Source organism: Panthera onca, chromosome D2, assembly GCF_046562875.1.
Source record: "Panthera onca isolate mPanOnc1 chromosome D2, mPanOnc1 haplotype 2, whole genome shotgun sequence".
NCBI lineage: Eukaryota > Metazoa > Chordata > Mammalia > Carnivora > Felidae > Panthera > Panthera onca.
In genome coordinates, this window is record NC_138349.1 from 60312352 (window position 1) to 60329951 (window position 17600).

At 36.6% G+C, this 17600-nt stretch overlaps 1 protein-coding gene across 3 annotated transcripts in view; it reads left to right on the forward strand.

The window, feature by feature from the left end:
* The window catches only part of CTNNA3 (catenin alpha 3), a 1784170-nt gene that overhangs the window by 1585344 nt on the left and 181226 nt on the right, over window positions 1–17600 (forward strand). For all 3 annotated transcript variants that reach the window (XM_078434311.2, XM_078434309.2, XM_078434310.2), the window contains one exon: window positions 9218–9310. In XM_078434311.2, coding sequence (XP_078290437.1) covers window positions 9218–9310 — 93 coding nt within the window. The remainder of the gene's footprint in view (window positions 1–9217; window positions 9311–17600) is intronic.

Here is a 17600-nt window from a genome sequence, read left to right on the forward strand (position 1 = left end):
GACCAGTCTACTGGTGTGCTGCTGATCAAACCCCTAAATATCTGGCCTTCCTTGTTCTAAAGCAGTGTATTCATGCTGTTTGAAGCTTATTTTCTAGGCTTGTAAAATTTAACTACTCAATTCCCACATTTACCCTGTATCTGTGACTACCAAGCTGGTTCATAAAACAAGCACTGGACCTACTTTGAAGTAGCTGTTTATTAGCTGTGCAATATTGAATAGGTTGTGTTAACTCTAGGGCTCAGTTTCCTCAGCTATGGTATTAAAATGATACCATTTGCCTCTTCAGTTTTTGTTAAGACTGAATGAGAAAAGGAATGCCGAATAACCCAGCAGAGTGTTGTTAATGAATAACATTAAGACCTTGATTAAAAATGATTACCTCACCTTTCTGTACTCAAAAAGAAGAATCTCAAGGATCCTGATCTGAATCTGGATGTTTCTCATATTTGAACTTTCTAAAAATATACTTTCATTCAAACCCTATTCTTCATGGCTTCATTAGTCTTTCATATCTTTATTTAAATGTCAAGCTGGAATACTTCTTATGACAGTTTTCATGAATTAGATATGGAGTCCTGGGAATTAGAGCTGGATCACCAACTCATTTGGTGGTTGAATAAGTACCATGATATTGACGATGCCACTTTCACTTATGACCCTCTTGCTGATTTCCTGTGTGCTTTTCTATAGTTATTAGCCTCATTGGTGTCTTTGGAGCAGAGGAATGACTGTCACAAGCTTCCTGATAGAAAGAAGGATTAAGGCTAAAATATGCATTACCCTGTGTGATTCTATCATTACTTGAGTCCTTAGACAGGATTTATATAAACTTAAGTGATTGTAATGATCACTTCTTATGATAATCATCATAATCCAGACTCAACCATAAGGCATTGCATGGTCCACTATTTGATGTCTGCTGACCTGGGTAGATTTTTAAATAGCAAACTAATAGAGACTTAATTCATAAAAAGTATATCAACAACTAAAGTTGTGTCTCCTCTGACAGCAATATTCTACATGTTCAGGATTTATCTGCCCAAGCTGTCGAATCTGAGTACATGTTTAATTATATCGTCTAATGCATTATAGATGTATTCTTTTCTCTTACTTTTGTGTGTGTGTGTGTGTGTGTGTGTGTATGATATTCTGCAACTTAGCTTTGTCAAATTAGATTTCAATTGTTGTAGCCTTTAAGAGATATAATACTCACCTAGGCTTCTCAGTTTCAACATACAGAATAATTTATATGGTGTTATATTCTTAGCGTGCTGGAAAAGAAGAATGAAATGGCTTGTGAAACATAAAGGGATGATAATAGTACCTAGAGGAGGTTTTGAATTATTTTTTGGAAGATTATAAGAAGAAAAACCACTAATGATTTTAATAGATCATTTGAAAATAGAAATATATGTCTTTATTCACATCTGTCCTTATTTCCTTACCCATTTACTTTCTTCCTTGTATCAGTTCACTAAAAACCATATTTATTGTGCACCTACTTTTTGCCAAGCGTTGTGTTAGGGACTAGAGTTATAATAATACTAGATGCCTTCTCATTCCTTGTGAGAGTCAGGAGATACATGTATTCAGAGATGAACCATATTTCTAATTGATATGATGAATTGGAGTGAATTTGTTTCACAGAACTCAATGGACTTACCAGATTATCTCCTAGTATTGAAGGTTCCTAGTACTTGGAAAACATTTCATCCAGATTAATGTTATGTTTTCAGTTTATTCATGAACTCATAAAATCTTAAAACTTGGAGAAGTTACAGAAAATATAAAATTTTAATGACTTTCCACCCATATTTTAAAGATGAGAAAATTGAAGCATAGAAAAATTATGAGATTTTCCTAACAACATACAACTAATTGGTGGCAAAGTTAGAATGAAAAACCAAGTATCCTAACTTCAAGTTCATTAATCTACCACTATAACACAACCCTAGCAGCTTTCTGATAATACAATAAATGTCTTCCCAGGTTACCTTGAGGTATATTATACTCATTCTCCTCTTCTGCCTGACATTTCTAAGGAAATTTCTCGATGTCTCACCATTCAATCTCAGTCTCAAACCATGTAACTCTAGGGAATATCTCTTATTTACATTTAATATCCTTACCCTTTATCTCTCCTGAGAACAAGGATTATGTTTTGTCTCAAGATCCCCAGAAACTAGCATAATAGCCTGTGTTTCTATGCATAAAAAACAGACATTCAAATATGTTAGTTGAGGTGACTTTTGATTTTTTTAACCTCTTTATTACTGATCAAACAAACTTGGACTATCACTGCATGTATTTAGGTAATAATTTTTCGTTATTAATAAAAGTTGAAAGAAGTATCCCAGAAGGGAAGCAGCTTATTAAATGCAGGCATTAACACTGTGACCAAGGTTGTAATTTTATTGTCATCAATCTTCTGATATAATCTTCCAGGTGTTTGGTTAAGACTAAAATGAGTGAACAGTGCCCTCTTCTGTCTGATAACCATAATGGTATTATATGGGGTATGAACTTCAGTCTACAAACTCGGATGTACGAGAAAAAAAAAAAAACAACACCTTTTTATTTTTATAATGTCTAAGTTAACATAGTTTTAACTTTGCTCATGGGATATTTAAAAAATAGTCATTGGACCCTCCCTTTACCTCTGTCACTTGTGTTGGGCCAGGTGAACAAAACTTCTAGATCTCTAGTTCTCAGACAGGGATGATTCCTACCCTCTCCCCACTGGGGGACATTTGGAAATGTCTGGAGATACTTTTGATTGTTACAACTTGGGAGGGTCCTATTTCATGTAGTGGGTAGAGCCTAGGGATAGTGCTAAACATCCCACAGCATACAAGAACGTACAAGATAGTTTCTTGCAACCAGAATTATTCAGAGCAAGATGCTTACGGAGCTAGGTTTTGGAGACTCTTTTCTAGAGACTTAGACTATATCAACGCATCAGAAAGGCCTACCAATTTCTTGCAATTTTCTAAAATTAGTTACCAGTGAGTATCCATTGTCCTAGCCCATGTAGCTCCTCCAGGTTTACTACTTGCTCTTTCCATGATACTTTATAGGCCTTGGTAAGACTTCAAACTCTGGTCTGAGTTTAGAAGATTGTGTTTTCTCTGATGTCTTTTTATATCTGTACTGAACTTTCAATGGGACCCATAGATTTCATTCTAGTCTTCCAAATCTGAGAATCTTGAGCTCTGTACAAAACCTATTATCTCTAATTTCCATAGTCTTTATTTTTAAAATACAAAATCCAGGATTCTTTGCCTCAAACTTTCCCTTAAGCAAGGAATCATGAACTCAACACTTATTGAAAGCAGAAGGGAAAGGATTAAACATTACTCTGTAGCTTAAAAATGTCCCATGACATTCTTCTGACATTGATACCAAAGCTTATTAGTCATTAAATCATTTATTTCTTTATTCAGTTAAGATATTTTTATTGAGCACACAGTATATGCTGTTTCAAGGTGCTCAGAGTGGTGAACAAGACAGACAATATCCTTATTTTCATGAAAGTTATGTTCTAATGGGACAAGACAAAAACACATTCCCTTTCAAAAAAAAAACAAAAGAAAAATATAATTTCAGGTTATGATCATGAAAAGAGAGCTAATGAAAAATTACAAGGTGATATAAAAAACAAATGAAGTAGGGAAAAGGGTTCCTTTTAGATAGACTGACCAGGGCAGACTGGATAAGACTGAAGATAGGCCATCTGATCTCCTATGGTGAGAATGATCCAGCCATGTAAGAGGTCTAGGAGGACCATTCCAGGCAATAGAGTAGTCGATACAAAGAGCCAAAGACCGGGATGTAGAATGAGCAGATGAGTGGGCCATGTTTGAAGAGTACAAAAAGTGCTTGTGTGTGTTTTCAGCAAAAAGGCATTTCTTAGGTTTCTATCACTTGAAATTATATTACAAACATACCTAGTTCTCTTATAAAAATGAATTTTTGACATTGACATTCCCAAATCATCCTGTGCTGTCAGCTCAGCTAGCAGGACCTGACTGAGCATGCTCTTTCCACTGCCTGCTTGGGAAGACGGCCTGGAGTGCCCTTCCTAACAGCTTCCCCGAGTGTCAGACTGCTCCTGTCACTGCGCTGGCAGTTATTTGATTGTAGTAAACCAGCAATGGATAGTCGGAGAAGTATGATTTATGATTAAGTCACTTGTAGGATTTAGAATTTGACCTTAATTTGAGAGGAAAATGTCAAGCGTGACTCCTGTTCCTAGACTATCCTTTTTCTCCTGTTTTTTTTTCTTTCTTTCCTTCTTTCTCTTTCGTTTCTCTTTTCCTTTCCTTTTCAGTGACTACAAATTTCTTTTTTCATATATTTTAATGTTAAACATTTATAAAGTCTGTGCAAGTGAATTTTTATGTGTAATAACCCTGCGTACCATCTCCCTAGAAATGCTGAAGGAATTAATGAGATAAAGTCTGTAGAGAGCATGAAGCTCCTTGGGAAAAAAGACATATAAATGCAGTCATTTCTATCTCAGTAAATATATATACATATATATTTATTAAAACCACAAATTTATTCTGACTCTGAAGTTTAATGTGCCACTGTGGTTTATTGCAGCTCCAGTTTCTATGTAAAAACCTCAGCCTGAATATTTTCAAGTTTTATACTTGATTCTGGCCTCTTTCACATAAAGTGAGGTCTTATAATAAAATTAATGATAATCTATTATAATCATAAACAATATTAAACTTCAGGACTTTCTAGTCACTGAATAATATTCCAGTCCATCATCTTATTTTATCCTCACAATAACCCTAAGAATTAGGTGATATTTTTGCCATTTTACAAGTGAGGAAACTAGGCTAATTTCATATCACTTTGAGCTACATAAGAAAGGCTTCACAACAAGCAAGAGTTAAAATAGAAAAACATGAAAAGGTTTCCTGAATTCTAATATGAGAAATATATGAATAATGACTAAGTTTATTAACACTCTTTCGAGTAAAAAAAGGTTATCTGTATCTTCCTCTTGGTCTAGTTTAGAGACAGCTCAGCTTAGAGAGGGAAAGTTGTTTCCATCATCACAGAGAATCTATGTGAGAGTGAATCTTTGCCAGGCCGACTTAAGGGATAATTTTATTCTTGTATATGAATAAAATCAGGTTAAAAGAGAGCTTTACTTGGAATTTAGGAGAAAACAACGTGTGTGGAATTATATTAAACCCTGTTTAGTGCAAGACATCATATACTCAAAATGGGGTGAATGTAACTAGAGTATCACATCAATCCAGAGTAACAAATTTGGAATAAAATGGAGGTAACCAAATTGATGCAAACATTTTATCCAAAAATATAAAGGGTTGGGTAAGGAATGGAATAGTGGAGAAAGAGGAGAAAAAAAAAACAAGAGAAAAAAACAACAACAAAAAAAGAAAGAAACATACTTTTCCTGCACTCTAGCTATCTGTGGGCTAAGCAATTCTTCCTTTCAGCATCTTAGTAGATTTGAGCCTCACGACAAATTTCGGAGTTAGGTAGTACTATCCAAAACTTTGTTCTGAGAAAACCAAAGTTTAAAATGGTACACAAAATGCCCAAGGTCCCACAATCACTAATTGGAGGGCCAGAATTCAAATTTAGGTCTATATTACTCAACATTATTGGGTCTTTCTACTACATAACACTGCTCTCAGGTAGTTTGATCTCACTTACACACACACACACACACACACACACACACACACACTTTCCAGATGTTTGCACCTTCCAGAGTTGCCAGATGAGTGTACAATAGAGGGTCGCCCCGCCTTCCTCCTCCCTTTTAAATATTTACGCTATTATTATTTGTCTTGAGGCTTAAAAGAGTTAATGTATCACTCCAAAAGGGATTAGAATGCTCTTATTTCTCTCTTAGCTTCCACTTAATTTAGATTATAGCATTGTATATTTGACTTTTTATTTTTGCAATACCAGCCAACTGCTTGCCTTACGGAAAACAAAATGCTGCCAGCAAGTGTTTTAAGCACTCCCCCACTGATCTTGTTCCTGAAAAGAAGAGGTCAGTTGTAGTGGCTTTGCAAGAAGACTATAGTCCTGTGTTAAAGACAAAAACAAACAAGCAAAAAAAAAAAAAAAACAAAAACAAAAACACCAGCGCAGAAGTATGTGGGCGTAAATGGTAGGCTTATCTCTTCCTGCAATATCACCAACAAACTGGTACTTGTGACTTCTGACAGCAGCAGTTCTTAGTTTCTGTTAAGTCACTTTATTTTGAGTTGAATAAAATACTGGAATCAATGAGGTTATATGTCACTTCATTGTAAAGTATAATCCAAGTAATTAACAGCGGGCGTTTATAAGAAACAGATCACAGTAAGGACACCAGACAGCCTTCAATTGCAAAACAATAGGACCCAAGGAAAGGAATTTGATAACTGAATTTATTCAGATGTTTCAGGGGATGGTGATGTATCAAGGAGGGAAATCGAAAAGATTCTTTCTCAATATACTGTGGGAAAAATACACAAAAATGGCTAATAATGAAACACACGATTGTGTAGAAGTTCCACAGAGGTGAACTAATGATACTAACACCTACGAAAAGAGAGTAAGTTGCCCTGTGATCATAGCTGCATGTAGTTGCAGAAAAGAAGGGCTGCCTGTAGAGATAAACATACATAAGGGTTACTCAAGCGTATCAGAGGCCTTGGAAAGAGGGGGACTATTAATATCTAATAGTAGTCAGTTGCAGTACATGCAGAGTTTTGGGTGATGCTCAGTGCAAGGCTTAGAAAACGAAGTGCTGGTTAAAGATCCATGAGATGAGAAAGAATCTGAGGCCATTAGTGGTAGGAAATAGATAGCTTTACTCTATAGTGTGAACTAATTATTGCAAGTTCTCATCTCTAGAGTGGTCCCAAGGGAAGGGAAACCCTCCACAGCCCTCAGTATAAACAAAGGGCCTGTGTGCAAACCAAGGTTGAAGGGAAACCAAGACTGGACTGAGGAGGCAATCCCTGTCCTTCCCCCATCTTTAACAGCCAGGTGTGTAGAAGAGATCTTTCACTTCACTTTTGGTTATTTTTCATGACACCTGTTTGATTTCTGAATTTCACACCAGGGTTTTGTATTAAAGGGTTCGTATATAATTTAAAGGAAAACAAATATTAACTTAATTCAAGTTAAATACTCTTACTTGTATTTGCAATAATAACAGATATCTTTAAATTATTGCCCCAGTAAGATGAAGAGACAATCAGGAATTAGGAGAAATAACATAATGCAAATAAAATCAGTTTGAACTATGGAAGTACAGTTAGGACAAGGGTTTGTTGTTGCCATTGGTATGTTTCGCTTTGTTCGTATCCAACTCTTTTTTGGCTATCACTGATAATTCTGCTTTATCCATTCAAAAGCATGGATGTGCTTGATTGTAGTGATATGACGATAGGCAGGGCAGACCCACTTCTTACCTCACAGAGGCAACAACAACTGGTTGCCTGTTTCAACAAACAATGCTGCAATCAAGTATGGGGAACATCATGACAGTGGAAGTGGAGGGGTCGGGAAGAGCTTGGCAGAGGACCCAACCCAGTCCAGGTCTTCCTAAGCTAGACACTTCCCTGTCAGAAGACGTCTAAGCTGAAATTGAAAAAAAGAAATGGAAGTAGGTTAGCTCTTTAGGATAGACACTGCAGTTAATATATTTATTATTTAAATTCCTAGAAAATTTAATTTATTGATAGTTTTTGGTAGCATTTTAATGTTATATTGTTTTAACTGTAAATATTCCATTTCTTTATCACATGTAAGCATCTTGGTTTGTGATAACCACATAATGTTTAGCCAAATAGCTCTTGACTGAGAGAAAAACTTCCTTCTACTTATTTTGCTTTCTTTTTCTTTCAAAATTTATTGGGATATAATTCATATACGATAAGATTCACCCTTTTGAAGTTAAAACTCAGTGTGTGTACCTGTTTTTTTTTTTTTTTTTGTATATGCACACAATCTTGCAATCATTACCACTATCTAATTCCAGAACATTGCGATCATCCCAAAGAAAGACTGCATACCCATGAGCAATCATTGCCCACTCCCTCCTCTCTCACCCCCGCCTTTAGGAACTACCAGTCAAACTTTTGTCTCTATAGATTTGCCTATTGTAGACATTTCACACAAATGGAATCAACATGTGGTCTTTTTTTTTTCATCTTTATTTTATTTTATTTTTATTTTTTTAATAGGATATTTATTGTCAAATTGGTTTCCATACAACACCCAGTGCCCATCCCAACAGGTGCCCTCCTCAATGCCCATCACCCACTCACTTTCCCCTCCCTCTCACCCCCCCATCAACCCTCAGTATATTCTCAGTTTTTAAGAGTCTCTTATGGTGTGGCTCCCTCCCTCTCTAACTTTTTTTTTTCCTTCCCCTCCCCCATGGTCTTCTGTTAAGTTTCTCAGGATCCACATAAGAGTGAAAACATATGGTATCTGTCTTTCTCTGTATGATTTATTTCACTTAGCATAACACTCTCCAGTTCCATCCGCATTTCTACAAAAGGCCATATTTCATTCTTTCTCATTACCACGTAGTATTCCATTGTGTCTATAAACCACAATTTCTTTATCCATTCATCAGTTGATGGACATTTAGGCTCTTTCCATAATTTGGCTATTGTTGAGAGTGCTGCTATAAACATTGGGGTACAAGTGCCCCTATGCATCAGTACTCCTGTATCCCTTGGGTAAATTCCTAGCAGTGCTACTGCTGGGTCATAGGGTAGATCTATTTTTAATTTTTTGAGGAACCTCCACACTGTTTTCCAGAGTGGCTGCACCAGTCTGCTTGCAAACATGTGGTCTTTTATGACTGACTCTTTTCACTTACCATAATATCTTCAAGATTCACCTATGTTGCAGCCTGTCTCAGTATCCCATTCCTTTTTATAGCCAAATCATATTTTATTGTATAGAATTGTGTTTATCTATTCCTCACTAGATTTGTATTTGAGTTGTTTCCACTTTTTGGCTACTATGATTGGTGCTGTTATGAACAGTTTTTTTAAACAAGTTTTTGTGTGGACATGTATTTATTTTCATTTCTTTTCTAGGAGTAGAATTGCAGGGTCATATTGGTACCTCTGTGCTTACTTTTTGAGGTATGGTCACTCTGTTTTCCATTTTGCATTCTCACCAGCAATGCTTTGCTTTCTTTTTATAGACCCCAGAGGAACTGGAGGATGTTTCTGACTTGGAAGAGGAACATGAGGTGCGCAGTCACACCAGCATTCAGACTGAAGGGAAAACTGACCGGGTAAGTCACCTCCCTGAGAGGACAACTATATGCTGTGCCCTCTTCTTGTCAATCATGTAGACGCTCACAGGTGGGACTCCTGGCTCTGGGGCTGGTTTTGCGAAGCACAGGAAGAAGAGCCTCGGTATCCATGGGCCACAGAATGAGAGGAATTATTTCCTTTACCTTGAAAGCCCACAGGGAGACCATTTCTGATCATGTAGTAAATCACCCCATGCCACTTTTGATGTTTATAGCAGTCATGGGAATATAGAATTCAAATGTGCACACATTTATTTAGATAGAAAAGAGAAACCAAGAAGTTATAAATATACTCTGTAATTCTAGGGGAGAAAACTGAGAAACTACCCCTGTACTTTTCTTCCTTTCTGCCTTGCCCTCTTCTCCCCTTACCCTCAACACACACACACACACACACACACACACACACACACACCTCCAACAATGCTAAACAACTTCTGAATTACTCTGAGGTATTGCATCTCACTTTACTTGCACCCAGTGCTTGGGAACCTGTGAAAGTTTGGTTTCCTAGCCAATGATCATTTGTAACTGCAAACCAGCCTGCGGAACGTGGGTCTAAAAGCCAGGCAGTAGAGTATAGCAGCTTAGATTGTCCTGCAACACATCTGAATTAGCCACTCCCTTACTCTGTTACCTGGGAAACTCAGCCTTTCTCTAACTTGGTTCGCTGATTTATAAAGTGAGGATAGTACTAGTACTCTCTATATGTGGATTATTGTGCAAATAACTAAATTAACTAGTAGAGCCCTTAACACATGGCTTGGCTCATAGTAAGTTCTCAGTAATCATTAGTTATTATTTGTAGCTATAGTAGTGATAGTATAATTATCATCAGCATTATTACTATTATTAATTAGCTAAATTCAGTGACATTACATTTGGAGGTGGATAGAAAAAGATAAATTTAAGAAAGTTGCATGTCTTTTTTAAGTTTATTTATTTATTTTTGAGAGGGAGAGAGAGAGAGAGAGTACCAGCAGGAGAGGAGCAGAGAGAGAGGGAGACACAGAATCTAAAGCAGGCTCCAGGCTCTGAGCTGTCAGGGCAGAGCCCAATGTGGGGCTCAAATTCATGAACTGTGAGACACGACTACAGCTGAAGTCGGATGCTCAACTGACTGAGCCACCCAGGCTCCCCAAAAGTTCCATGTTTTCAAATATTCAGATTACTTAGAACTGATATATATGACTCACGACACCTGTGCTTTCTTAGAAATGTTGGTTTTCTTGAGTTTCCATTCCTTGCTGATTATTTGGATTACTTCCCAGCCCTCTAGAAACCAGTTCATGCTGGGAACTGCCTGGGGGCACCCAGCATCTAAAAGAAGTTTTCTTCAAATCTAGTAGGCATCTTTGGAAAGAGATCAGTTTTTACAAATGGCAATGGGATTGGGAATAAAGTTTGCTGATAGTCTAGTTTGCTCATGCTTTCAAGTAAGTGAGTGATTCACTTAGGCTGCTGCTGAGCCACTGTAGGTGGAGGGTAGTTGTCAGGACATACAGAGTAATTGATAGGAGAAAATTTTGTTACAATAAAGGTAACTTTTAGGATGCCGGGATTAGGATAAACATGCCATGTTTCTCATTCTGTATCATCACATGTATACAATGAAGCCTTGGTTAAGACCTTAAAACTTAGAAACTTCAAAGTACTTCATCTGAAAAATGAGAAGAATAATATCTTACCTTCTCACAGCATAACCTCAAAGATAATAACCTCAAAGAAGGTAATGCATATGAAAGTGTTTTATAAACTTTATAATTATATGCCAAGAAATTAAGCTTCTTATTACTACTGTTTGATTTGTATTTTTGTTCTTCATTGGGGTTACAGACCAGCTAGATGGCCACCTGATTATAGTAGGTTAAGACGTTGATGATCTCCATGGTCCTGGATCTTAAGAATCTTTCATAGAAGGCACTGCTTCTAACCTTGTAGAAATCATCCCAAAACTTCTCTGCATTCTGGATTTGTGTTCCACTATGCACATTTCCCTGACAGGCCAGTTCATTTGGAATGCCCCTGGGCAACACCCTCACTACTGGCAAGATAGATCCCTTCCCATCACATCTACTGGGAACAATGTTATATTCAACCTGACCACTCTCTGCTCTAGTAAATCTCTCTGTATAAAATGTGAATATCTTAGATTTTATTCACTTCCTGCCTTGAGGCTTCTCTGAAATTGCTGTGTGGAATCCCTCAGGAAGCTATTCAGATATTCTAATACATGCACAATCTTGTGTGAAGCATTAACACTCCACAGAGTAACCTTGGTGAATACTCTTATATTCCTTGGATGGACTATTTTGCATTTTCCATAGGTACTCAAAGGATTCAGAGGGAGATCAAGCCCCACCGGTACCATGGTGACCAGCTTGATAATATATCTTTGGAATTGCCCTCCTTGTTTTCCATATCCATCCTTCCCAGGTTCCCAGTTCTGTTCCCCAAGATTTCATCCCAGAATAAGCTACCTTCCATTCTTAGACTCTGCTTTTGGGAGAAAACGAGAAAAGATAGTCACAGTATATAAACTAAATATCACATTAACTTTGATATATTGATACATTATCCCAGTTTTACTAATAAGATCACTGAGGCACAGACAGCTTTATATAACTTGTCTAGTAAGTGGATTATGTTTTCTGATTAAGAACTTTAGTGATTACCACATATCAATTTACTTAAAATACAGAGTTAGTGGAATGAATCTTTTATTAACAAGCAACAAACCACCACCACCCCATTAAACTTGATTCATCATCAATGGAATGGAAGAGAAGAGAGTAAAAGGTGCTGCAGTCATCTGAGAAATGGAGGAAGGATACAAATTTTCTTTTAAATTTAAAGAGTAATTAGGTACAGTACAGACAATTTAACTCAAATAACAACCTTTTATTGGATATCTGTCTTGTGAGTTCATTACTACAGATTTTGCATTCATGGCAGGCCAGCTTAAACTGTCCCTCACCCAAACCACCTGACCAAAATGATCACGTTTACCTATGTTTTATGAGCTCTCTTAGGCATCTTGCATCCCCAACAGGCTCCATATTCTCCATAGTTGTGTCTCTGTGCTTGGAATATATTTCTATGCTCAATCTCATATACATTTGATACTCTATCTCTGTATTCTATCCAGCATTCCTGAAGTCTGTATCCATTGGACTGAGTATATCTTTTGACACATTTCCCTGATACCATCCAATTTGGGAAGATACCGTAAAATTTTGAAGTGGACTCTGTTGAGAACTTTTTGAATACATGCCATGCTTCAAGAGAATTTCTGGTCACTGAATCAGACATGCATTTGGGTCCCTTTTTGCTGGCTGCTCTTATTAAAGAGTAAATGCTTTCTTGATTCTTGAATAATGCAGACTCTGCTATATAGAACACGGAGTAGAACGAATTTCAGGTACTTTTTAGTAATGGGATGACAGTTATTTATTATCATTTTCCTCTCTGCACTTCACTGCCAGTAGTTGTGGCTCAATATCATCTGTTATTGTTGTCATCAGTGGCAAATGCCACTGGGCATTGTAAAGGTGTATAACCAACAAATAATGATTTAGAGTCCATGGTCAATGAGAGTGAAATACTAAAAGACCAATAGTGCATGCCTTATGAAGTAGCAGAGGAACAGAAGTGGAAATTAGTGATTATCTTAATTATTAAACACGGATACTCACTGGACCAATACTGTGATTATATCCAGTAATCAGGCATTCCACAGTGGTATAGAGTGTGATTTTGCTATAGATTTATAGAACATTCTTTAAAGCTCTAATTGTTTATTCTGTTCATGTTCTTACCAAGTATGAAATAGAAATCTGTTATCTTAAAAACTCTAATTTGAAAGAGACATGAAAATAGACTCCTGTTAAGATCATCAAATTCCCAAACTTACTGATAAGATGACTTTTTGGTAAGTCCTAAAAGCTTTCTAAAAGATTATACTAAATACATGCTAACTCATCATTTCTATTTAAACAAGAGTGCCAGTTATCATTTAACATTTACAGCTTACAGAATGTTTCCCAGTTGGTGTCTTATTTCACAAAAGCCCTGTTTTTGTTTTTTTTTTCTCCTTGATTTTACTAATTAGGGAATTTAACTCAAAGAAGTTCAATAGTTTGTAGATATCATGTCAACTGGAACCAAATCCCAGGTCTTCTGGCACAAACCACTCTCTTTCCAGTACAGCCCAGCAAATTTGGGTAGAATCTTACCATCCCATAAGATCTCATTGCCCTCCTATTGTTACAGCCAGTATAATGGAGTTGATATTATAAGTCCTCTACTAGAAAAATGACTTTTGAAACTGAAAACTATAAACCAAAGTATCAAATCTGCTTAAGTCTCACAAGTTTCAAAATGTCTCAACATTACAATCTTCCGTTAATAACCAAATCATTTTGTTGATTACCATTTGGAAACTACATGGTGATGTCTGGACAGTCATCCCTGGTGGCTTGACAGTCTCCCTGGTGAATCACTTCACCTTGAAGAAATGGAGTATTAATCAGATAGAGTCAGACAGTGTCAGACCTTGTAGGACAACAATCCTGGGTCTCCAAGCACAGAATCCAGAAACCTCAGTCTCTTATCACAATGGCCTCTGTCATATTTCAATCCAGGGAGTATTTTGATATCTAGATTTCCACCCTTCCTCTCATTTACTGTCTGCAGTAGGGGCAGCAGTAGCAAGGGGCTCCCAGGAAGTAAATAGTGCCAGCAGGGTGATGGCTAAAAATGTTTCCCATGCCTACCTGAAGGACAACTGTGGTTTTAGAGAGATTTAGTAGAACAGATTGAAAGAGAGTTTTGCGAGTGGAATGGGTTAGCAAGTGGCTGATCTCCACTAGCATTGCCTTATAATGTACAGATGTGTGAACTTGGGAGTTATATAAGCCTTGATTCAAATCTGGGTTCTACCCATTATTATCCATATGACACTGAACACATTATTTACATTTCTAACTGTTTTCTCATCTGTAAAATTGTGATAATAGTATCTGTTATCTAGATAATACTATCCAGATAATAGTATCTATTTTCTTGTTTTTCTTGAACATTAAACTAGGTACATGAAAAATTTCAGTTCAGTTTCTGGCACATAGGAAGTGCTCAATACATTGTGATTTTTCTAAAAAAAATGAATGTCATGATAAATGTAGATTTGTGTGGTAGTATTATGCTTTGGCTTCCTTTTGAGTAGCTCAAGAAGCTTCATCAAGGCAAGTCTCAGTCTTCTAGTATGAGACTCCTTTGGTTTCTTGGTTTTGTGGTGTGAAACATTTTGACATGCTGGAAATTCTATTACCAAAGTCCTTTGAAGGAGTTTTTTTCCTTAGGAGAAGGACTTATCAGAAACTGCTTTTTCAGGTTAGAAGGAAGATGGCATTAATGTGATTTTTAATGATGCTTGCACTTTCATGTACATCTAATTCACATACCTCATGTACAACTGAAATAGCGATCACAAAAAAACAAAACAAAACAAAAAACTCTTGATAGTAGGATAAAGCAGAGAATTTGACCCAATAATTGTCAAGTTCTTATTTTGTTCATTATTGAATGGCTGGCCCTGCATTGTGAGGTTTTGTTTTGTTTTGTTCTTTTCTTTGTGGAATTTTGGTACTGTGGTTATCTGTTGTTTCTTCTCTCTCTCACAGTCCTCATTTATCTTCATCAAATTATATAGGGCTTAATTTCCAAAGTTTGCAGTACGTAGGCAAAAACAAAAGAAAAAGAAAATTCATCCTGATATTTATAGGATGCACGTTAAAATCAGTTTTGCAAATAGTCACTTAAAACTGCCTTTTCTTGAGTGAAATGTTGCCATTTACAACGACATGGATAGATCCAAAGAGTGTAAGGCTAAGTGATATAAGTTGGTCAGAGAAAGACAAATATCATATGATTTCACTCATATATGGAATTTAAGAAACAAAGCAAATGAACAAAGTTAAAAAAGATAAAAACCAGAAAACAGTCTCTTAACTATAGAGAACAAACTGATGGTTATCATAGGGGAGTGAAATAGGTGAAAGGGGATTAAGAGTACACTTATCTTGATGGCACTGAAAAATGTAGAGAATTGTTTAGTCACTCTATTGTACAACTGAAACTAATATAACACTGTATGTTAACTATACTGGAATTAAATTAAAAAATGAAATAAAATTGTCATTTATTTCTCTATTCCTTAGAACGTATGTCCTAGTGATTCTTTCCTCTGCCTATACAGCTCGAAAGCCAATAGGTCTCAAAAAATAAAAGATTTTGTTCTGTCTCGCACAATTTAAACTTTGATCATACTGTCTTGTAGATGAAGAGTGAAAAAGGGAACTCATTTAACATTACTGACCAAAGCCAGGTTTTCTTTTTTAATGTTTATTTGTTTTTGAGAGAGAGAGAGAGAGAGACAGAGACAGCGCACAAGTGAGAAGTGAGGCAGGGCAGAGAGACAGGGGGCAGAGGATCTCAAGCGAGCTCTGATGCAGGACTCAAACTCATGAACTGTGAGAATGCGACCTGAGCCGAAGTCATATGCTCAACCAGCTGAGCCATCCAGGCATCCCATCAAGGCCAGATTTTTATTTGTAAGTACTTGAAGCTGTCGTCTCTAAGTGCTGAAATTCAGTTTAGTGACCATAACATTAAAAACAAAACTCTTAAAGATTTATAATTTCAATTGTAGTCAGAGCATATTTTAGCAAAAAATTATACCACCTTTTTGAAGATAGATTATTCATCATATTTACTGTTGACCCAAAAGTAAAGACAGTGTAACATCTAATCTTTGATTAAGATTTGTCATATTTTGAATGTTATATTCCCTTAAAAGCATATAACTTGTAAATCTGCTCTGCCTTAAAGAATATCTTTGAGAACATTGATTCTATATAAGTTCTATACATAGAAGAAAATTAGGACAGAAATAAGAACAGTTGCCTAGGTTACTGGACACAGCCTCAAAACGTCAATGCAGCAAATGAATTGGAGCATATCAAATTTTAAAATATAGAAGATGTTTCTTGGGGTAAAAAAAATAGCCATGTACACTCTAACTTCATGTTGGTGATTAGGAGAATGTCCTCCTTGCTGCTTTTTAAAAATGCAGCAAGCTGAATATTCTCCATCATGACAATAGAAAAATTGCCATGAATGGGTGGTTTATTTTAAAAATTGGAAGAATTTTAATAGGCTCCATTTATTATCAGAATACACTCTCAATAACTCAAGCTTATACTAAATTAACATACAAAATATGGTAAGACACGACCTCATTACCTTTTTCATGATATAATTTGGTTTAGGTTACTATGAAAAACACAACTTGCATAAGCCTGGATGAAATTACATTATTCAAGCAGCACTACACTAGGCAGTGCGTTTTCTCTTCATTGGCTTCTTTAATTTCTATTGTGTACTTGGCAGTAACTCTGCTTTCCTGTCTCTCTGGGTAACGATTCTCAGTGCTTCATGGTTTCCTCTTCCTCTATCCACTTTGCAAACATTAGGGTTCACTGAAGTTCTGATCTAAGCCCTCTAGTCCTCCAATCCTTCCCAGTTTTCCTGAACACTCTCATAGAGTCCCAAGATTTCAAATGTCTTACATAGGTAAGTGAATGTAGCCACGTCCTGTCTCATGAGCTCTGGCTACTTACATTGCAGGCCTGTGGTTTCCTCTCCTCTCATGGCTTATAGGCTCCTGTGGCACTCACTGTTCCCAAGCCTGAATGCATCACCTTATCCCACGAATCTCCTTTAACTCCTATACCCCTTATAACACTTCTGTACTTTGGATCTAACACATCTGAACCTGGGAATATATTTTTTTTACTCCCTTCCACAGCTAGTCATACACCACATTCAAGCTTTACTATCTTCTAAATATTTTCAGAACTTGTCTGTTTTTTAACTACCTCCACTATCACTACTTTCAAAGAAAATTTCACACGGGGAAAAATTGAACAGGAAGGGAAGACTTTATTCAAGGCTATTGCAGTAGGGGAGGGAGACTAGAACTTTGTCTGAATTTGACTCTCCTAGAACAAAGAGCTGAAAGTTTTTCAGAGATAGGGTAACAGAGATTGTAGGCCATTCATTTTTGCTAATTGGCTTTACCCAAAGGAAAAGTGAATTTTTTTTCTGTCTTCATGACAGCAGGTACGTATACACCTTGGAGCAAGGTGCCCTCTAAAGTTAGGTAGCTGCCCTCCCACAGAGCCTGGGAGGTAGAGGCTCTATCTTCCTT